Source organism: Ixodes scapularis, unplaced genomic scaffold (genome assembly GCF_016920785.2).
Source record: "Ixodes scapularis isolate PalLabHiFi unplaced genomic scaffold, ASM1692078v2 PGA_scaffold2__306_contigs__length_199485367, whole genome shotgun sequence".
NCBI classification, from domain to species: domain Eukaryota; kingdom Metazoa; phylum Arthropoda; class Arachnida; order Ixodida; family Ixodidae; genus Ixodes; species Ixodes scapularis.
The window spans coordinates 18,974,188-19,001,944 of NW_024609857.1; the positions used below are offsets into that span (position 1 = coordinate 18,974,188).

Below are 27,757 nucleotides of genomic sequence, written 5' to 3' on the forward strand. Positions count from 1 at the left end.
ATCTTCACGGAACTTATCTAGCGTAAAAGTAGTGATTAGTTGAAAAGAGGGACATAGTTCTGGTTTGTGTTGTTTCCTAACAATTTTGGTACAAGACAAAAAAATTGGAAAGTGATCACTAATGTCAGCAAGTATTGCCCCAGCGGTGATATGCGCCACATCACGATTTGTGATAAAAAGATCTATTCTTGTAGAGGAAGAGCATGTAACACGTGTCGGTATACTAAAGACGTTGTGAACAGACTATGCTTCTAATTCATTAATTCTGCTCGTGAAGCTGAAGGGGTCAATAAATCAATATTAAAATCGCTACCTACATATAAGATATATTTATTAACGCAGGCAAAATCCACCAAAGTTTCAAAAAAGGTTATAAATCTGGAAAAACAGCATCTGGCGGACGATAAACAACACAATAGATGTTTGATTAATTTTTTATTGTAAGTGACTCGTAATCCACAGTTAGTACTGTAACTTGTGGTATCAACACCGAAGTTGTAGGAAACTGGACTAGTAAAGAAACTCCACCTCCTCTCTTATCTGTACGATTTAAAGCAAAATGTTGATAATGAGGGAGGTTGAAGTATGATGATTCTTCATTGTACTATGCTTCACTAAACATAATTACATCAAAGCTAACACCAACATGATTAAACAGGAGTTCAAGATCTTCAGTTTTGTTTTTATCTGAGCCAACATTTAAGTGGAACAAATTTAGGTATCTTTTTTGGTTAATTTATGCAAGTCAGCAGGGTCAACGTATGTGCTAGGCATTTTGGGTTTTCCATATTCTTGTTTTGTTTTAGGCACTTACAATCTTTGCCACATCATCGCTAGTTTGTATCTTGACAACAACCGTGTTCTCAGCCTTCTTTGCAAAGATTTGACCGTTCCTAACCCACACATATTTCCAGTTCGATTCCTTTTTCTTTGCGACGGTTTGTCCTAGTAGCCTCTTAAGTTCGGGGCACAGAAAGATCACAAGTACACTCGCAAAGAGCCGCATGCAGCTCGCGAGCGGCAGCTGGGTGACCCCTGCTATATATAACTTTTGCGAAGTACGTAATTTGACTTCCTTTCACCGTAACACCCAGAAAAGCTGTCTTCCAACAACTAATATGCAATGCCGATTATCACTGGAGTTGCGGGAGCAAGGCTTAGTTATTAGTGTCATTAGGTTATCTTTCTCCTCTGAGAAGGCACCTATGCAGAATTTTTCTTTTGTCATTTTGTCTCTTAAGAGCTGCGCGTTTTACTGCTGCTTGTCCCTGCATTTACGAAAACACTGCGGAATTCTGCAAAAAGAAGTGTAGGTGAATGTTTTGCTCCATTTTTAAATCATAAATAAATATTATTTTTAGAGGTATTCGCGATACTTGCAGAGATTAACTGAGCGTTATGTTCTTATTGATCTTCATTGCGCCATACCCGCAAAATAGGTTTATGCGTTGAAGCTCGACATTTTTTATCATTCATTTTAATGATATGTTACACTATCTATGTAACGCAGTATTTATTGATTTTATTCGAGTAAAACAATGTTTCGTTTTCTTTTTTCTTTTGTTTTTCCGATTTTCGAAACTTTGCTTAACAACCTACGCGAACTGATTTAGAGTCATTTTTCTTAATATTATAAAAAGGTGAATGGCACTATTAATGAAGTATTTTTTTCTGGATGTTCCTGATGGTTGATGCTATTTGTGTACTGGTTCATACAGTATATTTTGATTAGTTATCTTTATGATGTCTCGATGTGAAGCAAGCAACGCACTTCTGTGCTGCTGAAATGACAAAAGAGTGCTTTAATCAAAATTAAACTGACGATTTGTTTGGAGAGCAGGGTAGGTTCTGTCAATGCAAATTTGTACAATAATTTAGTGTTAGGTTCCTTAGTCTTGGGTATGAAGTACGGTTGGCATTGTGACACAATATGTTACAAACCCAGAGGCATCGTTTGATTGTAGAAGCTAATCACTAACCGATCTTCTTCTTTGCACAGATTACCCTGGTTTTCCCCAAGTGAGAAAACGCTCAAGCAAAAGCGTCAGGTTAATTTCTCGTTCGATAGTTGTTTAGCTGTTTTAAATATGATTTTTTTTTTGTTCTTTGAACGCCACAGAAAGTATGCAATTGATTCGCTGTTTGTTCCCTTTTGTTTCTTCTGGAAGGTATTAAAAAACTACTAAGCTGCCCTCCTCCCCGCCCCCCCCCCCCCCCCCCAAACAATAAAAAAAGAAAACAAGAGGAAAGAAACGTTTATCTTTCCTTGGTTACAGTGCTCGCAGGGGAACTAATGCAATAATAAGAAGCAGCTGATTTAAATGTATATAAAAAGGAGACTGGTTTGCCAGCGCAATCCAAACGCGCGAAGATTCCTATAAAGTTGCAATGTGAAGGAAACATCTAAATCGCTATCTTTCATTGGCATTTTCTACGTTATAAAAATATATTTCCGGAAATATTGTTTCGCAGGACTTCCAGATTCACGAAAAGGATCTTACTGGATGTCGCATCTTCATTATATTCTGAACTAGTCCACAAGATGCCCGCGAATAAAATTTAAAAAAAAAAAGCTACACTGCTTTTTTTCTTTTTTCTTTCTTTTAGCAAAAACTATTTTATTTTGTTGGACGCCGTTTTACGCCCAAACATAACGCTAGCGGTACGGAGCAGGTGCCAAAATGTAAAAGCTTGCTGTTATCCGGTTAAAAAGCTATAAACGATTTTCGGAAACTCACAGTGAGAAGTTGGTGACTGACGAGCCCCATGAATAGATGGAGATGAACGGCGTCGGACACCTGGAGCCGACCCAATTTTTTAACTGAAACTTTCCGAAAATTGCTTATAACTTTTTGAACAAGGTAAAGGCAAACACTAGAACTCTGGCCCATGTCCACACCACTAACGCCTTGTTTAAATGGATTCGGCGAAAATTCGCAAACATTTTTTACTTTTATATAGCTCAAAACAACAAGATAATGTGGTGTTCGCTATTGACCTTATATAGCTCAAAACAACATAACAATATGGTGTTCCCTATTAATCTTTTTGCAGTAAAAGTTTTTACATATGCCAGCTGCTCATTTACGTATATAGAGCCACGACAAGTGCGTGAGCGTTCCATTATCGCAATTTTCGTGCTGTCAGGTTTGACAAAATGCTGCGGTTAAAAGGGCTCAGTACCTGAGTTACATAGCATTTCCTTTGCATTTACTCCCTGCACGTGCTGTGCAGACTTCCCATTCAGCCTGTGTATGAGGATGCTTTAAAGTAAAAAACCGACAGCAGTCTTTCGCGAATTCAGCCACGAGTACCTTTCAAATACCATATATACAGACAAGAACTCCGCAGCCGTTATTCAATAGAACTCACTCGTGAGAAATACGGCACCCACAAACTCACTAGTGTCGTCAGCAGCTTAACAACACGCAGGGCCTGGTGATCCCCGTGCATATCATTATCATCTCATTATCGCTCCGCAGCCAATGAGATTGCGGAATTAGTTGATCAGAACGATTAATAACCAATCACAGAGCAAGAGGCGGGGGCGCAACAAACCACGCCCGCGTTTCCTAAGCTGTCATTGACTACACGAACGGCTGGCTTCGCGAAAGAATTACAAACGAGCGGTTAATTACCAGGGCAGGATAAAATGGCGGGGACAGGTTCACCAGGGCAGCGGTCCACATATAACCGTACGCTAATGGAAGGATCCTCGCAATTTTCATCAAAGATTCCCGGAGGCTGGACGTGCTTCTTGATTGGACTGGAAGGCGTGTGCTCTCATTGTGACGTGGATTTTGTGCTGACATCTTCCTTAGGGTGACTCTGCCTGCGGTTAGAAGCGAAAGGTTGTCAATACGCTGTATTTTCAAAAGGCCGCAATTGGGGAGTCCCACGAGAGATTCATAGTATAGACCCCTTTCGAAATTCTGCCCTCAGTCGGCAGCTGTGGAATCCCTGCACAATAGCGGACTGAAACCGCAACATCCCGGCACACCTCATGCGTTTGGTTAGATTAGAAGGAAAAAAACTCCCACAGAAAAAGGTGGTAAGCGCCGTGACGTTACACTTTTGACGCTGCTTGATTGGCTCGTCGGCTCCTAGTGTTGGCCGCGTTCCGACATTCGCTATCTTATGGAATAGCTGTCACATTCCTTGATTCCGTTGTTCCGCCATTGTGCAGTGGTTTCGACGTTCTAATAGTCGGCACGTGACTTTCGAAAGGGGTCTATTTACAATCATGGGACAGATTGAAGGCGCAAGCTATAGCTGTTGAAACACGCTAATAATTTGGCTCCGAGAAATAGCTTAAACAAAACATGTTGTGAGTTATTTACTTCTGCCCACACTCATATCATGGTTAAGGTACTACTACACTTACTTGAGGCCGGATTCACTAAGAATGACTAATCTTGAGTCGTTTTGTGCTTAGGAACGAACGACGGAAGAACTGAGGGAAAGAGGGAAAATATTCGGTGTTTCGTAAATGTTCAAATTCCTCTGAACGTAGCGTACGAGAATTCTTTCGAAGAAACTTTGAGCGTAGATAGAAATCAGCCTCGTCACTCGACGAGCCGGCTGCGTATATTGCAGTTATTGGCTCTCACAATTGCTTTGCGGGAAAGGGAATGCTCCACTTTTCTTAGAGCTAAATGTGGGGAGTGAAGCATTGCTGCGATTACGGCTGGCGTCGCCTTGCCTCCACTACGTGCAATTTATTTTTACGTAAATATTCTTCACCTTGAGTACTTCCCCTAAATTATGACACATAATTTGTTTTTACCAAGGAAATAGTTAGCGTTGTGGTGCTGACGCAGCGTTTCTTGGCGCCGCTTCAAAAGCATTTTTCTAAAGATCACGGGACTGAAGTCGGACTTGGCAGGCATTTTGGTTTCTGTCTTAATCTACGCAAAACCTTTAAACAATTTGCTTCGTAAATACCGAATAGTTAATGAGATGTGATACAGTCGTATTTATATGTTTGTTTGTTTTTTTGTTAAAAAGTTTTGTGAATTCGGCCTCTCCTCTAAAGTTTTTTCTGCGTTCCTTCTATGGTTATTGCATTGATTCCATCTTTACCAGAAACCCTCTGTCGTGTCTCCATGCTAAATTAGATGTCAGAAAATTCGTTTGCCAAGCAGACAAACCTAGTTTACTCGCGATTTTCCCCCTAATATTTCGGTTCTTGAATGTGGACACTAAATTAGTTCAGTAAGCCTTCTTGCATGAAATAATTTTTTCTTCAGTATACTATACGAATGAAAGTAAATAATATTCACTTTAGATAACGGTTGAAACAAACACACGCAGTATAGTTGAATTCGTATTTCTCTGCAAAAACGCAGTTCCCCGCTAGTCGCATAATTACCGGACCATTTTTAATGATAAATTCAAGGCACAATATCGTTATATAGACGCTTTACACAAGCGCTAGATTACAGCCACCACTGCCGACCTTCTTTTGTCTTGCCGAGATACCAAGCCACTGAAGTGGGCGTTTGTGAACCTCCGCAAAGATAAATACTAGGGAGAAGGACACAGTCGAATCTAAAATGGCAATGACCCGTACTGCTGTGGTAATCATGGAGCGAAGTGATAAAAATAAGAGGAAACAAAAACTGAGGGTCTGTTAGGGTGGCGCCCATGCGCAGCTGATGTCAATCGTCTATAGTGCGGGTATTAAAATAGTTAAGAACATCAAATTCACTATAATCTTGCAATACCCAAGCTCTATTTTTGCCTTGCATGCTAATGTATTTCGAACAAAAAATAAAAAACCACGGAATTTCGTCTTGCTCGCAAGGGACACGCTGCCACGGATGACATAAGCAGACACTTCACTTGCATAACCAAGCAGATCGCCAAAATCCTTTCGTGCAAAGATTACAAATAATTTTGATAAAACATCCTGTGGCCTGATGCTATATTAAGATATTATTCTCTAATGATCCTTTAAAGCGAGATTCTTTAGTTGAGGAATAATTTTGATAAAACGTCCAGTAGGCCAATTTGATGACGTACCGATAGCGGGACTATAGTCGCGATATACAGGGAAATGGTGTAGCGAATCTGAAAGCTTACCTAAACAGTTTACACCGTTTTTTTAATAAACATGAGGCTCTAAAATACTCACGTGCTTTCACGTCTTTATAGTATACGAATTACAAGTTAAATGCATTCCTCAATTGATCGTAACATGATATATCGAGTGCGCAGCTCCGAAGTTATATATTCCACTTCCTCCGCGGAAAGGCTGCAGAGCGCTTACCTGATTAGAGCACGAGTTGGACGGTTCGCGTAGATGTAAAACTGGCGGCGATATGATAAACGCCGAACGAGCTCGGGGCCTCGAAGGTGTGCCGCGCTATCTAACACCGGATGACTGGACCGGCAGAGAGCCCGACAACACACGTGCGCGGCAGCCGCGTTGCTCAATTATTTCTGTCTTTTTCCAAGACAGATCGCGTCGTTGATGAGGCAACGCTGGCTTTAACGCGCTTCCTTTAAAAACAGCCATGTCGCGCTCGCCGCCCCGCAAGGCAGCGGGCACGGCTAGCTCAATCTCGCTCGCTTCGTCGTTCAAATTGAACCCTATTGAAAACCTCGTAGAGCAACACTGACGATCGCTATTTCTTGGTGAAGAAGCGTGCGATCGGATCCCTGTCCTTACCGACTTGTGACGCAGCTGTCGTTGTCGATCGGGGCTGAGCCGAGTTTATACCGAACGCTAAAGGCTCGTTCACACCGTTGCGTTCTTGTGCGACTGCAACCGCCGCCTCGTTAAGACTCCTCGCGTCGACCTGTGGTTACGGCGACATTTAACGACGAGGCAATGGGGAGGCGCTGTACAACGCGACGCATCGCAGCGCAACGCGATCGACGCTAATGCGTGAACCAGCCTTAACGCAGCCCTCGTGTTCGATACATGCTCAGAGTATGTACCAAAACAACCGGCTCGTTCGATTTGCCTGCACCAGCCTGCATCGGTGCAGAAAAGTGTCGCGCGGTCGAACGCGGTGCAGAGAAGTGCGGGGTAATGTACTTCCGGTTATGTTTTCGGATAGGCGACACTGGTAAATCGAACACGGCCCGTCTACGCCGAGCGCGGCTGGTGCAGGAGGCGCAGCAGGACAATCTAATGAGCCTAATGGCAGTATCGGGTGATTGGCGCGGCTGCTACGAGATGGAGCGCACATTTGAATGGGGTCTTTGGGTCATGACCAATGCCTCTGTTCGAAGCTGGTCGTGGCTTCTTTTTCTACTTTCAGGTAGGACTCAAAGCCTCTAGCTCCTTGCTCTCGTTGATCGATATTGACCCATCGCAGTCACCTGTACTTGTATGGAGTATTAGAGAAATATGGGGGGTGATCGCTCTGGCGAGCTGGTGAGCGATCATGTTGACAGGCCCCGGAGACGAGGCGAAGAGCGTTCGGTGGAACAGAGTATTTAAATACAATTAAAGTACACTTGTTACTTTACTTTAATTTCCGTTAGTTGTAGCAGACGGAATAAGGTTGCCTAGCTGAGTGCGTCCTCAAACACGAAATGCTGCGTCGAAATGTGACGAAAAAGTGAAAGAAAGCAATGAAACATAAACAACATCGCGTAAAACTTTTTTAGATTTGAACTAATTATTGTACACACTATAAGACTTAACAGGACTGCGCCATAAATTCTGGCACACTCGCTCCATAAAGAAAAAGCGCGATACGTTTGTTATACAGTTCGGCGAGCAGACCATAGCTATTATGCTTCAAATACATAAAACGCCACACAGTGTGGTATTTTGGTCACATTTGGCGCCAATATACCTTCATACGCATTCTTACCCCAGTTGGGAAGTGCTCCTTCCCAAATAACGAAATATTTTTATGTAATTATTTATTTAACTAATTTTGTAATAGCTATTGTATATTTCCGAAGCGGCATTCGGTAACATAATTTAATTACAAAAGTCTTGTAGCAAATGACACATTGATTTCTTGTTACTTTTATAAACAAATAGGAACATATTACCGTATGTTCATATTTGTTTTATGAGAGGGGGGGGGGGGGGGGAGAGGAGGCCCCAGCAAAATAGAAGATTTAAGGAGGGGAGGGAGGGAGGGGGGGCATGGGCCGGGGCCCGCGCATCCCAGGCGTAACGGGCGTCGAAGGAGGCGTTACAGCTGAATTGAGCGCAGGCAAAAGGCTGGCCCCTACCGCCACGGGCAGGCTCTTTTATGGCAAGAGTGGCGTACATCGCGTACCCCACAGAAAGTACTAGAATAACACTATGCACTAGCGGAAAATAAAGGGAACTTGCGTGTTCTTTCTGTTTCCTTATAAAAAAAGCTAACGAAAGAATAAAACAAGGGTTTGCGGCTAGGATTTTAACCTGGCGCTACGGTACGAAATCCGGGAACGCAAGCCACTTCGCTACTCTCGCTTTTTTATATCTTTGTTAAGTGCACAGACATACACATATGTCTGTGCACCTAACCAGCAACCAGCCAGCAACAACGAACGGTTTGTAATACCCACGCCTTCGGCCCCCCGCCACCATGCCCGTTATATATATATATATATATATATATATATATATATATATATATATATATATATATATATATATATATATATATATATATATATATATATATATATATATATATATATATATACAGGTTGTTCATTTTTAATTCGAACAAATTTGTTTAAAAGAAGCCGTGAAAGTTACACTTATGTTGCTTGTGGAGGTGAGTTATACTCCCTGGGGGACATATTATAGGGGGCTAATCGTAACAATCAGTCGACTAATTAACTAAAAATCGTTAACTAACTTTTTAATTAATGAAACTAGACATATGGTTCCAATTAGAAACTTGCTCAGCGTCATCAAAAACCACTAAATCAGTAATTTTCAGAAAGACTTTGAGCGCGTGAGAAGCGTAGTCGTGCACTAAAGTTACCACTCGTGGAGCAGGTACAAAGCTAGCGGTTGCGATAAGGAGCCTGCGCGATTTTTCCGTCTCTTATCTAGCCCCAGCCTTGTACTTGCTCCACGAGTGGTAACTTTAGTACAATACTACGCTTCTCACGCGCCGAAAGACTTTCTGAAAATGACGGATTTAGTGGTTTTCGATGAGGCTGAGCAAGTTTCTAATCGGAACCATATGAGTATTTTCATTAATTAAAAAATTAATCAACGAATATTAATTATTTAAACGACTGATCGTCACGTTTAGCCCCCTATTGGCGACGTGAGCGAACGAAAGCGTCGCTGTGGTCGGCCCACCACAATTGGCCGAATGGTGACTATGACGTCAGCAAAGGATGTCCATCGACGGAATTAAGAGGAATGTAAGAACTTCAATTTTGACGGTGTTGGCAGTGTTGCTTTGAGAGCGCTATAATTTCAGGATTCCACCATGCCCATTACAAACACCATCGAACTTGTTGTTCACAAGGTAATGACGTCACGAAAGGTAACCGAACGAGGGCGCCACCGAACCATCTCGCCGCTAATAATGTGTCCCCCTGGCCGTATAACTCAACTCCATAAGTGGCATAAGTGTAACTTTCACGGCTTTTTTTTTAACAATTCTGTTAAGCTTAAAAAACACCCTATATATATATATATATATATATATATATATATATATATATATTTATTTATATATATGCAAAGTACATATGTACTCCTTTAAAATGTATCTACATTTTAAAAACAGCCTTCCAGCGCTTATGGGTGGTTATTGAGTATTCCTTCACATGCGTGTGGTTATCTGGCACGTTGATCCACACAGGCGGGTACTCGCTCTGATTGTATGCAGTGTTCACCTGTGCAACCAGGTCAACAAAGTAGACTCGTGCTGTCCTGGGGAATCGTTCGGCATGCCTGACAGTCCTTCCAGACATCCACAAACTAAACAATCCGAGAACCATAATCATGTCGAGCGGTAGGCTCTCGTGCGACTCGATAGGTAAAATATGAATAGCGCGAGGTGTCACGAAAAGTTCCGTCTTTAAAGTTTTTTGAAGGACATCCCCCCAAAACGCGATACATTCCAGTAGTTCAAAAAAAAAACAATGTTCAATGGTTTTCGAGACTTTGGAAAACGGGCAGTTTACGCCCCCCGGGATGATTATGCCCCGTTCGCCTAGCCAGAGCTTAACAGGCAGGGTGTTGGTAAGTAATCGAAAGGAAAAGGTTTTTGCCGACTGCATTATACACATTTTTTTGCACTAGAACTATGACTTCTTGCCCTTGTTCATAATCATTCGCAAAAAGGGACCGATACATCGGCACCGAAAACAAATTAACAAGAAAGTCATGGTATAGTTTATTTCGTAAAACAGTATACGAATTTCGAGCGAGTACCTTACCACCGAAAAAATGTAAAGACTCATCCACGTGCTTTACGAAGCCCGTCAATATTCCGGAAAAAAAACAATGTCAGAAGTTACGAAAAAGAAAAGAATGTGTGCTGAAAGTCTGGTGTGCAGCGTCCCTTGAATAAGAAGATTCGTCTGGTCTTGTACAAAAGGGAAACACAAGACAACCGGCGGAGAAAACGATGTCGCAGTTCGAGATCGCCCTTGGATATGACCGTCTTACTGAAAGAGGGAAAGAGAGAAAAGAGGAAAGTGGCTGCCGACGCTTTCCTTGTTAAGCGTGTTTCACATACAGCCGTTTTGGCCCTAGAGCGGCGCGATTTCTGCCGTCGCGGCGTTCTGGCCAGCACCAGCGGTTGAGCGGCACGAGCGCCGCGACGGCACAAATCGCGCCGCTCTATACTTCGTTTCAGCTTCGGTCCGAGCGCGGCCGATGTTATGCGCCGAAGGGCCAATCAAAGAGCGCGAAAAGCGCAGCGTCATGGCGTGCCCTCTGCGCTTGATAGGTCTAGCCGGCGGAGGAGTGCGCACAGAGAGACTGCGAATACCGGCTGGTCCTATCAACTGCAGACAGCACGCCATGACGTTGTGCCTCTTTCGCTGTTTGATTGGCCCTTCGGCTCATAACTTCGATCGTACTCGGACCGAAGCTGAAACGAAGCACAGGGCCGAAATCGATGCATATGAAACACGCTTTACGAGTGGTTTGGAACGAGCGAAAGACCCGGATGAAGGCCTTGGACGTGCGTGTTTCTCGAATTTCGGTTGCTTTCTTCGCGTTTTTTTTTTTTTTCTGATGTATTTATGATTAGAGATAGCGGAATCAATGACGACAATCTTCTGGCCATCGGGACATCATTGTTTGGTAATAGGCTGCACGGATAACAACCGAAAGTGCAGAATATTATCGGAGAGCATCTGTATCGCGCACGGGATTCGACAAGGCAACTGCGGCTGCAATGACTTGATACTTTATCGCTTTCCGAAGGACCGAAACCTCCAGCGGCAGTAAGTCGCGTTCGTAAACAAAAAAAAAAAAAAATGAATACTTTTTTCCGACGCCATTTTCTCGCGTGTGCTCGCAGAATTTCGTGAATAGAGCGCGCACCGAACTTACCGCGGTACCGTCGATGAACATGGGCTACGCTCGCCAGGTGGGTGCAAGGCTTCTCGTGAGAATCACTGTTCGAGCTTGTAACTTTTCGTAACTTAATTTATCTTAATGCTGATATCTTGCAGCTGTAACCTTCACTTGATCTTATTATATGCAACGCTTAGTTGAATGCTCATTTCCACCGCCACGTGTAGCTGGAAATTGTCAAGAAGTTAGTTCTATCGGTTTTTAATAAATGGATTGTCCAGTATAAATTTTGTTTTTAATAAAACAATTAATTATACTGTCCTTTCTTTTAGGAATATCATCCGAATGATATCCGAATTTTGAATCTTCCGCAGCACAAATAATTCAATTTTAAACAGAACCAAATTTCTCAAATTGTACTCTCAAAATACACAGCGTTTTCTGCGATCTAAGAAAGACAAGATTTACGGTATCGAGAAAAGCTGAATTCTTCGACGATGATCTTTGTACGCACCATCAATCATGCTGATCAAAGCCGGGAATAGGTCAACGCCAGCGATTCTGGCTTTACCATGCCTGATATGACGTCGCGAAACGACCAACCATGCATATTCGCGTAATCTGGCGTGAAGTTTCGTATTGACGTTCATATTTGATTACACAAATACTGGGAGCGTTTTTAATTAAATAAATATCACATCTGACTATATTTACATCCTCTCTAAGTGACCAGAGCAAACACATGGTAACTTTCGAAAATCACAAGACAATCCCTTCAGTCGCAATCTCATACGGAATAGCAGAGAGCCGTGATCTTACGTTGACCGTCACAACGAGACTGGGTTCTTATTTCAAATATAAGTGCATAACGTAGCTGCGAGGAAAACTTATAATTGTATTGCTGAAACATTCTGATGCATCGATTTCGAATCGTTGAATCATTGATCAACTCGCTCCGGCAATGGGCTTATCTCGACTTCGCTCTTTTCAATTCTAGACAAACGACACGCTCGTTCACCTCAATTAAAACTTCTATAAACATCTACAAGCCGGATGGTGCTGCCGTCTATCGTTCCCTGCAATTGTCCTATTTCGCTCGACGTTGTTCACATTATGTTTCATTGTTGGGGATGTCACGAAACGCAAAAAAAAATATTCTCGGTCTAAACAGACAAAAAACCTGAAGCGCAATTAATTCAATCGCTGTAACATTGTACAATATTTTGAGCAGTCAACTCCGATTTCTATAGCCCGGGTAGCACCGGATAGCCATTAAGGTGATACCCCTCTAGCAATCGCTCCTGAACATTATACGAGAAATTCATGATTTTGGTTAGTCCTAGTTGCATTCAGAGCAAGCGGAATTCTCGTTTTGATTATTGGATTTTTTTTCCCCAAATGTAAACTGTAAAATAATCTTAACACTGCGCCCAAATTAAAGGTTACCGTAGTCGAAAAGATGATCGTAGCGTTCTGGCGTGGGACAATAGTGCTGAAAAGTCTTAAGAGTCATTTCGAGACATTCCAAACTGATAATCGTACCCTGGAATGATCAATTTACAACATGGGGGTTTTAATTGTTACGGAGTTGCGTCAATCTTTGAAACCCTTGTCTTTGTCTTTTTTGTTACACTTTATTGGGACACCGATGGCTCGACGGCATGAATGAAAAGGGTTAAGAAAGGAGTTAACTAAAAAAAAAAAAGATTCTTTTGTCGATATCAGCAGAGCGCACAAAGTCCCAAAGGACTCGGCGTTTGTTTTGCTCGGTCACCACACTTCGGTTTTATACAGTCCTCGTGAGTGTGTATAACCGAGGTATGGAAAACGAGTCCGCCCGTCGTGGAGCGCCGCACACTCCCATCGCATGTGTTGGACTGTGGGGGTAACACCTGCAAAGCATGTAGAACAGCTAGGCCACCGCTGTGTTTGAAGCTTCAGACGACTGCGACTGCGTTGATTCACAGTTAGAACTGGAGTGTGAGGAGGGCGTACTGTCTGGGTCATCTGTGTTAGGTGGTCGCCCGGTCTTTTCGGTGTAGACCCTCCATCGGGCCAAGGTGTCCTCGGTGAGGGCGGCGCCGGTGCGTACTTTAAGGATCAGCACTTGAGCACCTCTTGGTAGGCCCTTCGGTGAGAATGAAGGGTTTGCTGATGTCCGTTCCTTTAAGTGGAGGTGATCTGCACTCTTCGATCCTGCCTTCTATATTATTAGTCAAAAAAGACAGTGAATATTAAAATAAAAACAATTATTTATTTAAATGGCACCTTCATGCTTCCCGAGTTGTTATGGCGATGTTCTTTCTTGATAGATAGTTTGACCGCTGCCATTGAAAGAATGTAACGGGCGTCTGTAACCAAAAATAATGCTTGAATGTCTACATGCAGAGACTAATAGTTTATGCTGACATTGCACTGAAACATGAGTGCTGCAGCGTATCATTTTTCTGACAGAATTATCTGCATTGCTGTTTTTGAACCTTTACATCATTCACAATTTAAAGAAGATAAATGAACATTGCATATGAAAAGTGTCCCTCATGTATTATCAAGGTACCGTTCTAGGTATACTTTGAATACGGTCCTATCAGAGGAAAAGAAAAACTGGGTGCAGTTTCCGTTGGCAGATAACCGGAAACTTTTCAGAGATAAGAGCTTCTGCAGCCCGATTGATGAATTTTTTTTTTTTTTTAATATTTCAGACCTGCACGAGTGTCAGGAGTAGGAAACTTTACGTCATGCTACTATGCATGAGCATGGGGCATATTATAAGCTTTTATCGGCCGCCATCTCACGGAAAACGCATTTAGTGCAAGTAGCCAGAGAAGGGCATCGGATGAACATATAATTATTACTTAATACGTACCCACGTCAAGAGAGTAACAAACATAAACATAGATCCTTTCCTGTAGCCGAAGGTGTCGACCAAGTATCCAGCAATTGGCGAAGTAGCTAAACCTCTGTAACATGAATACGACATTTGTTATATTCCAATTATTTTCTAACCCCCAGAGAGCACTACAACCTGGTGTGTATGCGTGCCACAAAATGCATCTTATGTTTCGTCTTAAGACCATTCACTTTGTGATGTGATTTTTTCTGGAGATATCAAATACCCCAAGAATAACAGGGTTCCAGGCTTTACCTGGAACCATGCTGGCACTATGTTTCTGAAATTTTATGTTTGCTGGTCCTACACGTTATGTCCAGTTAGACAAGAAGCTAATGGATATTTCTAGAATCGCGCAAGGTCTCTCACGTTAGCACTGCGTACGACGCGCGCACGCTCTCAGCGGAACTCTGCGGAGCTCGTCATACCAGCGATTTTAGTGCAACGGAACGCAAACACATACGCAAGCAGTTGCAGCGCCTTATAGACATGCCCAAGCGCGCTGCTTCAGGCAATATAAGGTCGGTATACGGTCAAGCCAATCTGAGTCCCGCGCTGTCCCGCGCGCGACGAGAGCAACGAGACAGGGAGAGCAGAGCACTGCTGAGTACGGACGCAAAAATAGATAGCGAGCGTGTACGTACGTAGACGTGAAGCTCGCGGCGTTGCATGCGTACGCAGCATGCGCATTATGGAGCACGCAAGGCTAATGCAAGCGCACACCTCTTGCTTTCGCTCGTATACGCAACACTAAAAGTAACTATCGCTCGCGTTTGCTCCTAGGCTCTCTAACGACTCCAAGCAAGCGGGAGTTTCCTTTTTTATATATGAGCGCTTGTTTGTTGGTTTGCGCTTCTACTATAATTGAAGCGCATCTATAGTTGAAACGAGTTCAAAGAGACGAACTTGTAACGTCAACCATATATAGGGCTTGTGTTACGAGCTCGCCTATGTGAATCTAACCGGGGAGGAGGGGGGAAGGGGGGATGTTCGTCAGCACAAACTGCCGTAATCGGTTTGTGTCACCGTCCTGTAAATAAAAGGAGGGAGAGAGATTCTTGAAGGACAGCGTGGCAATCATGCGTGCGAGGGTAAGTTAAAAAACACATACTAACGAGTCGCTCTTCTTTTTCTTTTTTTGGCTGGGGAAGCACGTTGTTGTTTTATGTTTTCCATTGTTGACTGGCGATACGTTATATTATGAGCGCCTACCGCTCGTGAGAAAAAGATACCTTCTCTCCTTTCACCCAGACAACTGTGACCCAGATACAGATCATAATGCAGTTTCTTTGCGTTGGTCGGTCACACGTCACCCGTCACACGGGCGAGCCCGCGAAGTCAGCACTTGTTTGAACGCTAACCACCAGTCAAAGCCTTCGAGAAAAGTACGCCAGCTCGCATGAATGTACACGTAAGTGCTTAAAAAAACTTTGTGAACAAGACATGACATTGCATTAATAACAGAGCCTGCGTTTTGTTTTTGTGCTGCATTTTATATAATGAAGTAATTTCATTCGTCGCTCTTTTTTTTTAACCACAAAGAAAGAGAACGGCGAAGAAGGAGCTTAAGTTATCCCACCTCCAGCGCGAGCTTCTCACCTTCGGTAATGCTTTAGGGTCTCGTGGATTTCGTTTGTGCACGACCATCTAAAGTACACTAGAAGGCAACGTGTGCGAGCTAAATGTTGGACTACATAATGTTTCAGTGGGCTACATTTGTTTCGAACATTTTAACACTTCTTTAACAACGTTAAAAAAATGTTTATTTAGTACAATTGTTCCTTCACGTAATCGCGTTAATTCCCAACAATCTTCTCGTTCAATGCCCATAAGAGCCCTTGCAGGTATAATTAATCGCGGCAATAATAAATCTAGTTCATGTATACCAACAGGCGTCAGAAAAAATTTGCCCTACAAAACGCAGGCCATGGTTTATATTCTACACACTTTTCGCCTGTAGTGCTTTTTGTTTTTCGTTCGGAGATCTGATTGGATAATTCCTCGATCTCACTGGCTGCGGAGTCATAATGATATGCTCGGGAAACGCCACGCCCGCGCTTCTTATTAAGCTATGAGTGCACCATAGTAAAAAGCATAGTTTTCTGGCGGTTTTAATAAGGAAGCGACAACGTGAATTGGAGGCGCATACATAAAGTCGACTGTTGACTTTCTCTCAGAATATAATACTACGTTCGAAATGGCCTTCACAAGAAAGGACTACTCACCCAATTACGAGGGAAGGAAAAAGAACAGATGATACAAATCCAGAGGTGCGAAGGTTGTCAGGATAACCGAGCTCTCTTAAAAAAAAAAAAAAAACACAGACGCAAAGAGCTGATTAGATATATATATATTTTTTTTTTCTAAAGCTTAACAATTGTTTATACATTCGATTTGTGCATATTTCAGATTTTTTATTATCTGTCTGGCTGGCTTAAGACGTTTGACATCCCAGGGACCTTGACTACGTAATTCTGACATCAATCGATTGACGGGAGATTCTTGAAACGTAGAAAGCGATTGATTTCCGATTACAATTTTTTATGACAATTTTGCTGAGGCTTGTATATATTCCTCACCTAGTAAGTACTATTTTAAGGCGACTTATGCAACGCAAAAGAAACCTATTTATGCTACATAATTTAAGACTTAAATGTTTTCTGACCTTTTTGCCTACACCTCGGCATACTCCACTAGACGTTATGTCTAGTGGAGTACGTGATAACGGGGCGATGTTGAAAGTACGTGCGCTTCAGCGCGTTCGTAATTACAGCGTAAACAAAAAAAAAATTAGCACCCAGCAACAAGGACCAGAAACACCCATGTCCCTTTCCCGTAACCACGGTAGCTTACACAATAGTTCCTACTTGTAAGAGGCATGCGTGATTCTCACTTTCTTTACTGCATATTCATTCTCCCGTTTACGGGAAAATTGTATGTACTACACTTTTGAAGCGAAAAACATTTCGTACACGATTTATCCAATAAACATATCAGAATTTATATCATTAATTATAGAAGGGGTATATAAATCTTATTAGTCTTAATGTTTTCACGCATTTATCGAAAACATTCCTAATATTTTCAACAGGTGTTAGCGCCAAGATCTTTCGGTGGCGCTCCCTTACGGCTTCCTTTCCTGCCGTCACGACAGGATTTGCCTCGCTGTCATCGACATGATGTGCCTTTGCCTCGCCGTGATTGGCAAGATTTGCCTCGCGTTCACCAGTGATTGGGCTGGCATTATCATTTTACAGGAACCTATGGATTGGCCAATCGCGAACTTCGACCACAGCGACGCTTTAGGTCGCGCACGTCGCTAATATACAGGAACCATTGTCGACTTTACTAGATTACCTCAGTTGTGGAACTCCCTCTTAGGGGGGTACCCCCCCCCCCCCCCCCCACTCACTTCAATCCGCCTGCCGTCGTTCGAAGCGCCATCTATATTTTCGTTTTATAACTGTGCGTTCCAAAAAGCACATCTGAAGCGCCAATGGCCTGGCTCTGAAATGCGATCACAACGCCGCCATTTCTCCCGCAGCGGTCACTCAAGGAACTGCACGTGACATCTATTTTGGCTTCAATCGGCCTTTTCAGAGCCGAAACAGATACGGTGGACAGGGTTGCACGGGTGCCACCCCCGTTTTCTCAGCGAACGTGCCATGAAATATCACCGAAGTTAAGATACACCTAGGTCCGGACGCGCAACCTGAAATCACCGCTGAGGCGTGGTTGTATAAAAACAATATTGTGCTGCAAATAATTGCAAACTAAAAATTTCAGAAAAAATCACGCGCCCCTCATTTTGTACTAAACTCCAACAAAAGTTACTACAAAAAGAGTTTTTTTTCCCTTGGTTTTTACGTTTCTTATACCCGTTTTCACCTCAAGAAAACAGGAAGTTTTGCGAATTGTTCATACGCGGCGCGAAGTAGTTCTTACGATGTTTTGTCCTTGGAGGAAAAAGCGATGCTCTTGGCGTTTGGAAGGTGTACCTTTTGATAAAATAACATTTATCTAACATAAATTCCACCTGCATATATCTTAATTCTCCACTTAAAGGGGGAAGTTAGTAATGCTCCGCGAGGAGCAGGACTTGTTTTACTACGGTTCTTGAGCTGAAAACAGGTATAGTAAAGTTCAAACGGACGTATTCCGATTCAGTTACCAAAGCAGCCGTCCGGCGGCGCGTCGAGCGACACCGGGCAAGTCATGGTGAGTGAGGAGGGGTACTGTTGGTGCATGCAGCGTCTATGAGCAGTTCCGTAACTGAGCTAATCTAGTAACGTTGACCATCGTGTAATAATGGACACTTTTACTGGGTAGAAAATATTTACGGCATATTTCTAGGCAATTGTGTTGCATACGTTTCTAGCATGACAAACGTTTAGTGATACTCTGGGTTTCACGTGTGCAAGGCTGACACACCGGGCGGTCTTCCAGAGCCTTCCATGCTCTCTAGCACCTCTCCCCCAGTGCGCACAGGTGGTCGAGTTCTTCTTCGCCTACCTCACTCCTCCTCGCCTACCTCTTTGGTCACGTGACCTCCCCGTTAACCACTCAGCGTCGAGCTTCGTGACCACACTTCTCAGGCTTCACGAAATGCTGAACACCTAGCCAACTGAACGTTTCACGTTGATGTCAGTTTAGGCGGAGACAAACTAATATTGTGCGTGACACAATTTTTCTCAGTATGCCTGAAAGAGGAAACGGAAACCTATTTACGTGTAGGCTCGTTCACTTACGTGGCACGCCTTAGGGCTTGGCAGTAAGAGCAAACAAAAAGTGCCGCCATTCCGTTTCCCATAAGGACTAGCGAGACGTATAGCATCCAAAGGTTCCTGTCGAATAAAAACAACCATGAATTAAACGCTATGATTTCTTATGTCAAGTCCAGATAATAGCCTTTTTGGTAAATGTATTTTCTGATAACTTTACAGCTGTTCCTCATACCTAATGTTGTAGGCGTTACCGATAAAAAGTCACGAATACGTCACTCGTTACTTGCAAATAAAATTAACGCGTTACCGACCTACGTTACCTCAAAATAAAAGGAACTCGTTACCGTTAAAAAGTAAAGCTCGTTACTTCTGGGCTCCTTTTTTTTTTAAATTGCGAATTAACCTGTTTCACTCTCTGACGCTAGAGGTATTCATAAACGCCATATTTCAAGAAACATACTGTCTATCCAGAAACTGAACATAATTGCCTTGTCGTTTTTAAGGTTCCACCTAAATACTCACGAAAAAAGCTAGGAAACCGCAAAAAAAAAAACGCAAAAAGTTATTTAACTTGGTGCCTAGAAACTCGAAAAACATTGAAGTGCGATTTCCTTAAGTCTCGAGAAGAATATGAAACGAGTAACGTAACAACGTCACACGTTACTCGAAATATTTAACGTAAGTGCGTTACCCGTTACCATTTTGAAAATGTAACAAGTACGCTACTACGTTACCCGTAACGCTGTTACTTGTAACGCGTTACCGCCAACACTGCTCATACCTGGTTCGGTCATAACAATTTCAGTCCAGAAATTCAAGGGAGTGCCATAAATATTAGTAATTACAAGTTGAAGACTAGGACGATTTATATTTTACCGAGTTTTACTTGTGTAATCTTTTGTTAAGCAATTTCTTAAGCAGTCTTGCGGAAGCTGAGTTATATTTGCGATGATTTCATGTGACGATTCGGCACAAGGTGCAATTTGGGGAAATAAAAATTTGTTTCGTTTGCAGAGGACAGAATATTAGCTTTATATAGAAATCACTTGACGATGTTAATGACCTCCCGTTATAAAATGTTTGCATGCCTTTAATGACTTCACGTTATTAAACGTTTGGATGACTTTAATGACAGCAACGTTGTTATATGAATTGGCCGCAATGGCTAAAATAATATTGACAGATTTGTCTGCTTTTCTCGTTACTGACTTTGTCGACCAGCCTTCGGCCTTCGAAAGGTTCATATCTTTCCCCAAACTGAAACACAGTTGCGTTCCCGTTGTTACAGCATTAGACAGCCATTGGCAAAAGGGTAAATGTACATTTCCTACTCATCATTATCAAGTCTTCAATTTTTTATTGAACAATTCAATCGTTAAACTTAAACTTTATAAAATAGCCTTGGCGTTTGCATCCTCGCGCACAGTAACGTAGTGACAAGTTCACCACATATGCACTAAAGCTATAAAGATTATAGCTCACAGGTGAAATATTTGGAAGATTGATTAAAGTTCTGAAAATCGAAGACTGAACTACCTCGAATTTCTCGCCATAAATTATTAGATCTTCAAGTATTTTTAAATATACCTATAATAATAAGTGATGTAGTACAATGTCTAAAATATAAAAAAAAAATACGGTAGGTCTTTTTCTTGCATATAGCTTTTCGTCTATTTACACTCGCCGATGCATTAATATACAGAAACATGTTTATCTGAACGATAAGGGATTAAATGAGGAGCCTGTTAACATTTGTTAATTTGCTATATTTCTTTATTAGTCATCAAACAAAATCTAGTGCTATATGCTGGTATATTGCTTACGGATGGCATGGCAGAAAAGGCACCGGTCCAATAATCATAAACGACAATGCCGTGAGGAGCAAAGAGGCGAAATTGAAAAATATTTCCATCTGAAAAAAGATTTCGAGTTATACACTGGGTTCAAGGGTGCAATTAAACTTTTAAACCGTTTTTTACTTGCCCCGGGTATCTTTCTGTGTATACTTTTTTTTTTTAATGGCGGGGAAAATATTATTGTTTTGAAAAATAACGCCAGTGAGACAGAATAACTTCTTCAGAGTGTGCTATTATAAGCATAAAAGCGCACTCATCCGTAAGGAAAAAATCTGCATCGTCAGAATCAGTGAGGAAGACGGGACCCTTGTCGGGGACCTGCAAGGAGACTTTTACAATTACACTGACGGTGTGCTTTATGAATTTAGTAACTGTTATTGGTCTATTGTTTCACGTAGCCGTGTTCCCACAAGGAACGGCATGAACCTTGAAGGTGCTAAATGCACTCAACCATTTGATACCCAAAACTCTTCTTGAAATACTGAAGACATAGAAACCCCAACGTGGTTCTAGAACACACAGAATTACAAAAATTTGGTATCAGAAAAAAAAAATATTTTTGTAATTATGTTTTCGAAATGTTGCTCGTGAGCAACATTGCATTTGCTGCAGTATTTTACGTTAAATTACTGAAAGCAGTTACGACATGGAAGAGAAGGCACAGGTGCACTTCTAATTTCGCAGTGCTAGTACAGAGACACGTGTATCTGAATTTGCAATATTTGCGCCTGTACTTCTCCTCAGAAATTCGAGGACAGTAATGCACGCCACCATGCCTCCCATCCACTGTTAGCTTTGGTTTTAAAGGACAAATGATCTATTTTGTAGGTGCAATTCTATTCTTTGCTGTTAAGTGCAGGTATCCTGCCCTTCCGGCAGCTAGAGTGCGCAAACGTTTTAAGGTGCAGATGGCGTGGGAGAAATAAGTCATTCATGAGTTGTTGGTCTTGGGCAATACTGGGCATCAAATGGTTAAAGTAACGTGAAGCTGAGTTTGAGATGAAAATAATATACTTAGCGACGTCGTAATGTCAACTTATGCCACCTCGATGCAAGATATCTGCTTCCAGAATGGCTGGGACTTTATTGCTGTTTCAAATATAAGGTAAACAGACACCAGTTCATCTTTATATTTTTTTGTCGACTGCTCAACCACTTGAACGTACAAAAAACCACTTCTCTATTTTATATTAGTAATATTTCCTGGTTTTTGCTGAGTTCTTTTTTTTTTAAGCACGGCATCGTTTTAGTTTTTTGTAGCTATTGGTCTGTATTCGCTTTTCAGTGAACGTTAACAAAGTAATAACGCAATAAAAGTTTCAATACTGGTCACCTGGAATTGGCAGAACATTCCCGAGATCAAAGATCCGACTGCGTAGCTGGCGTACTGCACCATGAAGCAAACGCCGACTTCCGTGTTGCTGAGGCCAAACTAGAGGGTTTAAAATATTTAGTGCGAATTCAGATCTACCAAAAGCTCTTTAACGACATTATGTAATGCAAGCTGTATACCAAGTTGTAAAGCGTATATTCCTTAGCCTCTTGGGATATTAAGTTTGTTAAAGCAGACCTGGATCAGCGTGGTCTAATGAAAGTTATTTATGTTTTATTTGTTGTGAGGGCTATATGGTATTTCTTATCATATCAAAACCCAAAAGGGGGTGGCGACCGCTGTGATATTTTACCATCTTTTACCATTCTTTTAAGTCCAGAGACTAGGGCGAAGAGGGGGACAAAGTCGATTACAGTGCGATTCTGCTAACGTTTTTAGTTGGAGAAGAGGGACATTATCTGACAACACATGAATTACTATCTGCCTACACACATATTATTTTAAGATACGTATTTAGATCGATCGGTTAAAGATTTTCATCCGTAATCGACCTTTATGACTAGCGCAGCTGACGCTCAAGTTGAATATTCGTTGTCGTGAACAGTGTGGTGCGCTGTGACTTGCCACGCCCCAGTGTGGCACGGTGAGGCACGCCCCACAGATTCGGGCTGCACGCTATCGTGCCGGGCTTGCACGATGCCACACAGATGGACATGGATGTTGCGGCGACACCAGGGACTGCGGCAGAGGTAGAAGTGCGTTTGAACGTTTTCAGTTAAGCTCAGAGTCGCTCGCACCATCTCTTCCATCTTTAATATCGAACGCGCTACATTAGTCTTCTTTCCATGGGATGCCGCGTCTTCTGAAAACGTCGTCTGATCGTTCTTATTTACAGCAAAGTTGTTATGGGCTCTTCCCACAACCGGAAGTAACGTCAGTGGGTGATGTTGTAGTTGTTGTCGTTGTTGTTGCTCGCGTAGTAGGGCGTGGGTGTCCGTCGTCGACATTGCCAAATCCTTGAAAACGATCGCCCGCTGGCATCGAACCTGGATCGAATGCCCGCGCTTCACACGCTGCAAACCCAGGTTCAATTCCAGCATGCAAGGGGCGTTTCTTTCTATTATTTTTCAAAGATTTGGCAGCATCTCCGGCGGCCGCCCTACATCGCTCACTAAACCAGCGGTGGGAAGATCCCAAAACAGCTATCGCTGTAAAAAGAAATGAAAGCGTTCCTAACAAAACGGTCAGAGGCGTTCGGAACAAAATGGTAAGAGAACGGGCGCGTTCAGCAGCTGGAAGTGCAGTACGAGAACTAGTTCTAAGTTCAACAAGAAGCAGAGTCCCAGCCAAGGCTATGGCAGAAACCGACCGGAGGCGCAAACGAAAATCTGAACAGAAGTGTCGATACGAGCAGCAAAAGGCCGACGAAGCACCTTCGCCAGGCCCAACGCTGTCCCATAAGTTGCGAGCAAGTCGCGTAAAGGAAGAGAAAAGAAGTCGAAGACGCAACCGCCAAGTTCACTACGGCGAACAACGCAGCTGCAGTCGCCACGACAAAGCAAGCTCCACAAGAGTCCCCGCCGCGCGACGCGCCTCCATCGCAGCACAGCTCCCTGGACTCAAAACAGCCTTCCCGGCAGTCTCTCGAAATGAAGGCGTCGTTTAAGAACAATTCGTCAAGACCAAGCTCAATGCCAGAGGTGAGCTCCCCGAAGCGACGGTTCATTGTGGATCTTCCGAAGACGAGATGGTCAAGCTGGGAAGGCTCAGGGCCCAAGCCGGCAACACGCTGGCCCGCGAAAGGAAGGCTGCCGTCGTCGGCGCTGCGGTGGCCATAGAACACGACTACAGTCTACTATCGAAAAACCGAAGACGGGAGTAAGAATATAGCTTGCTCCAAGGGCTGAATCTACTGCAGGTATCGCGACGTAGTGTATGGCCAACGTCACCTCGTATAGGATTGCCCGACCTTCGACATAATGCAAGCCCTGGACGCGCTAGCGCAGCGGCACCGCCCCCAGTGCTTTGAAGCGTGGTGTAGACACGCGGGAGACAAGGACACGCGCGTCGCGATCCTGTCCGACCTGTTCGGTTTCCTGAGCGAGGCGGGACTGGACATGCACAAATAAAGGGGTCGTTACCCCGCACGGCGGTATCACAGCCGCACCACAGCTTGTAAATCGTCAATGTGCCGCCAGCGACCTATATATCTAAACTCGTTATCCACGTTGACTCCATCCCTTCAATTTCAAGGGCCAATAAACGTCTTCTCACTCACTCAAATGGTCAGATGTCTCTTTAATTCCGAACGCTTTTGTTCACGCAACCTCCCCCCCCGGTCCGTAAACGTGACGCCGATGGCCACGATTTCGCCTTGACGTGTCGCAGTTATCCGTGTGACTGTACCGTGGAATAACACAGGACTCCGCATTTTTGTTTTGAATTCAATTCTCGCGACGACACTTGGAATGGTGAGACTGAGGCAAGAGAGCCTCGTGTGCGGTGACTTGTAACGTGACGTCAAAGTGCGATGCGTGCGAACACGAGCAGTTGGTTTGTTCCACAAGAATTTGGCAACTGGTCACGTCTTACTACGCTCGCGTTTTTTGCTTTCTGATCTTCGTCGGTCTTGTAGGTCATGCTGCTGAGCTGTAATACGATGCCCTGCGTTTCGTAAGCGGTCCGCCACTAATGTTTTGACAATGCCAGGCCACGGTGCTCCACAGACGTTCGCGAAATTTGGGTTAGCTTTGGTAATGAGGCAATTCTGCACTTTTATATTAAACAAAAAACTGAAAACAAAGAAAATGGTGAAAGACGTACCTGCTCGAGATAGGGCCCCAAAGTTGGCTCGTTGAATCCCATGATTACCCACGATAGCATCACGGAGAACGTATTCAGAATAAAAAGGGAGTCCCGAAGCAATCGCCCGAAGGGCATGTCCGCCGCAGCAGGCTGTTGGAGGTCGGGCACAAGCGACGCGTCTGAAAATTCAAATCAAGCCAACCTGTGAATCGGTCACCTGAAATTTCCGGCGCTTAATGACGACCGTTGCTCGTGTTCCATTGCCCCCCCATACAAAGACACACTCACCGCAATATTTTAGTAAACTTGACTCGAAGATTTTGTTAGTTTTGTTTGGGAAGAAGGTATAGGCTAACGACACGCCCTGCATGTTCGTTCTCGTTGAGCGTTCAGTAAGAAAACATTATGGGGAATACGCGTGCGATTTTTAAATACATTCATGTTTGTCATATTATTATTTGCAGTCACTTAACGTGTATGTAATAAAATAACAAATGTATTATTTAATATTTTAGTTGTTATTATGTGTCTAAATATGTAATTAATTGATTTCATACCTCATAAGCGCAGAGGGTAGAGCGTACGCCAGAGATGGCGGCAATGTCATTACTGTGATGTAATTACCGTAATTAAATTACTTTTTTCGAGTTTTGAGTAATGTAATGAACTACTTCTCTAGGCTAGTAATTTAGTAATATAATGAATTAATTTCAGGCAGTGATTTCAAGACAATTACTCATTACTTTTAAAATAACTTTTGCCCTAAATTAGAAAGTTCGTTTGCAAGCTTTAAAAAAGAAGAGAGATATTATTTTTGCATGGTGAAATTTTGTGAAAGAGCATCAGAGTAAATAAACGACGGCCACCTGAGAGAAAAGCCTCGTACAAAGAGCTGGACAGACGCACGAAGGAGGGCTGGAAAGGCGAAGGAGAAAAGCTTACGTGTTGACATCACTGGAAGGCAACGGCTTACGAACTCCAGGCACGAAAGATTCAATGCGTCGCGTCATCACGACGATACTATACTTCGTTCATCCTTAAGGTGCGGTGGGAGCTGCAAGCTAACCAGAACCAAACGAACACCTTCCTTTAATCACCTGTCCCTTTCACGGTGCGTGGTTATGAACGAAAGCGCGGTTACGTGGAGAGCGATAGACGTGAGACTGCTGCAACAAACACGTAGCTTCCACCGTCCATGCCCAAGCTGACAGTGCGTTAGCCTAAGGATGAACGGCTGATAGGCTACAAGGCGACGGGAACATCAGCAGTGAGTTAAACCGTAATTTGAAACCGAAGAGGACAGGACAGAAAGTTCCCCGGCCTTGTACTTTCGTCAAGCAAGGTCAAACCGCAAGCTTCGACCATTGTGAACAACAAACGACCGGACTAAATAGTTATTTCTAAATGCTTTGTAAAAGTTGAAGAACGTTTCGTGTGTCCTTGAGCAAAGCAGGCGTCACTCTTGGTATGCCTCGCTGCCTTCCCTTGGGAAGTTTATTCGGGAATAGGCCAACCATGAGATATCACACCCCATTTGTTGGGAAAGTACACAATTAAGAAAGCTCGCGCCATTTCTCAACTGGCGACGCTTCTGCCTAGCGATTATCACTGCCCTTTGGTGACAATGCGCAAAAACTTGGGCTCTTCGGGTGTATGGGAAAAAATGCTCCTTGAAAAGAATGACCTAGAATAGGTCGTCTGAGGCGGAAAGGAAACGTTTCACGTGACGACTCCTTGCAAGAACGAGCTGCCATTGCTCGACTTAACAAACTGACACGAACTATAACCTCTAAATCAGGAGGACCAGCACACATCACCCTTTTAGTAAGAACCTTCACCGTTGAGTGAACAGCGAAACCGGTGAGTTGGCTGTCCTTGAGTCCCATCTAAAGAAGCTATTCATCATGTTTAACACTTATGTCGTGTGCGCTAGTAAAACGACTGTTCAGTATGGTCCACCTTGAGGCGCATATGTTTGTTGGGGTGTAAACAGGAAGACCTGAGTTTTTGCACATATACTGTAGACCAACTGAGCTCTTTCACGTAACATTACTGCGGTGGCACTGCTGTTGGCACTGCGCATGCGCAGCGCCTCAACTCTCCCGGATCTGGTTCCTGCACACGTGCTGTGTGGGTTAACGAGGGCCTGTTTTGTAAACACTGTGTCGGTGTATGCGGTAAATAAATGAGCACGAATTACTGCCTCAAGGTATTAAAAAAAATGTCAAACTAATTTCATTACTTTTGGAAAGTAATTGTATTGTAATGTCATTACCTTTTGTCTGCGATAATTGGTAATATAATTTAATTACATTTTTTGCAGTTTTCAGGAAAGTAATTAGTAATGTAATTTAATTACTTTTTGAAAGTAATTTGCCATCTCTGGCGTACGCGACGAGAATAAGATTGTACTTTAGCAGGCATATGTGTACAACACCTATCAAATAGAAATAAATCCTATTAAAAGTTTAGTTTTCGCAGCAGCAGAAAAAAAAGAAAGATATATAAGAGATCATCAGTAAATAATAATAAAAAATATATCTTACAGAAAGGCCGACTGGTCACAAGGGCGCATTAAAAAAAATGTTTAATCAACCGCAGATTAGGCCGTAGCTTTTTCCGTATTTTTTTTTTTTTATGAGGGAAAACGACAGAAGTTTCTCGGTGTTCTCGGGTTTTAATTATTAG

At 43.0% G+C, this 27,757-nt stretch overlaps 2 protein-coding genes across 11 annotated transcripts in view; both read right to left on the bottom strand.

Annotated features, from left to right (window-relative positions):
- Positions 1 to 6,350, bottom strand: part of LOC115331628 (MFS-type transporter SLC18B1) — a 35,948-nt gene extending 29,598 nt beyond the window's left edge. For 4 of the 10 annotated variants that reach the window (XM_042291746.1, XM_042291748.1, XM_042291743.1 and 1 more), the window contains exons 1-3: positions 6,137 to 6,239; positions 3,639 to 3,832; positions 2,739 to 2,798 (exon numbers count right to left, since the gene is read on the bottom strand). In XM_042291746.1, the coding sequence (XP_042147680.1) occupies positions 2,739 to 2,798; positions 3,639 to 3,812 (234 nt within the window). In that variant the 5' untranslated portion in view covers positions 3,813 to 3,832; positions 6,137 to 6,239. Of the gene's footprint in view, positions 1 to 2,738; positions 2,799 to 3,638; positions 3,833 to 6,084 lie in introns of all 10 variants that reach the window. The other 6 variants (XM_040504013.2, XM_029993744.4, XM_042291744.1 and 3 more) reach the window with 5 other exon arrangements.
- Positions 6,351 to 12,896: 6,546 nt separating this feature from the next.
- On the bottom strand, positions 12,897 to 25,439 carry LOC121836341 (MFS-type transporter SLC18B1-like). Its single transcript, XM_042291225.1, has 8 exons — positions 25,358 to 25,439; positions 25,088 to 25,248; positions 22,265 to 22,363; positions 20,899 to 20,987; positions 19,100 to 19,195; positions 16,577 to 16,651; positions 14,328 to 14,421; positions 12,897 to 13,004 (listed from the first exon to the last, which is right to left on the bottom strand). Exons 1-8 carry the CDS (start codon positions 25,437 to 25,439, stop codon positions 12,897 to 12,899), a joined length of 804 nt encoding a protein of 267 aa, XP_042147159.1.
- Positions 25,440 to 27,757: the final 2,318 nt, after the last annotated feature.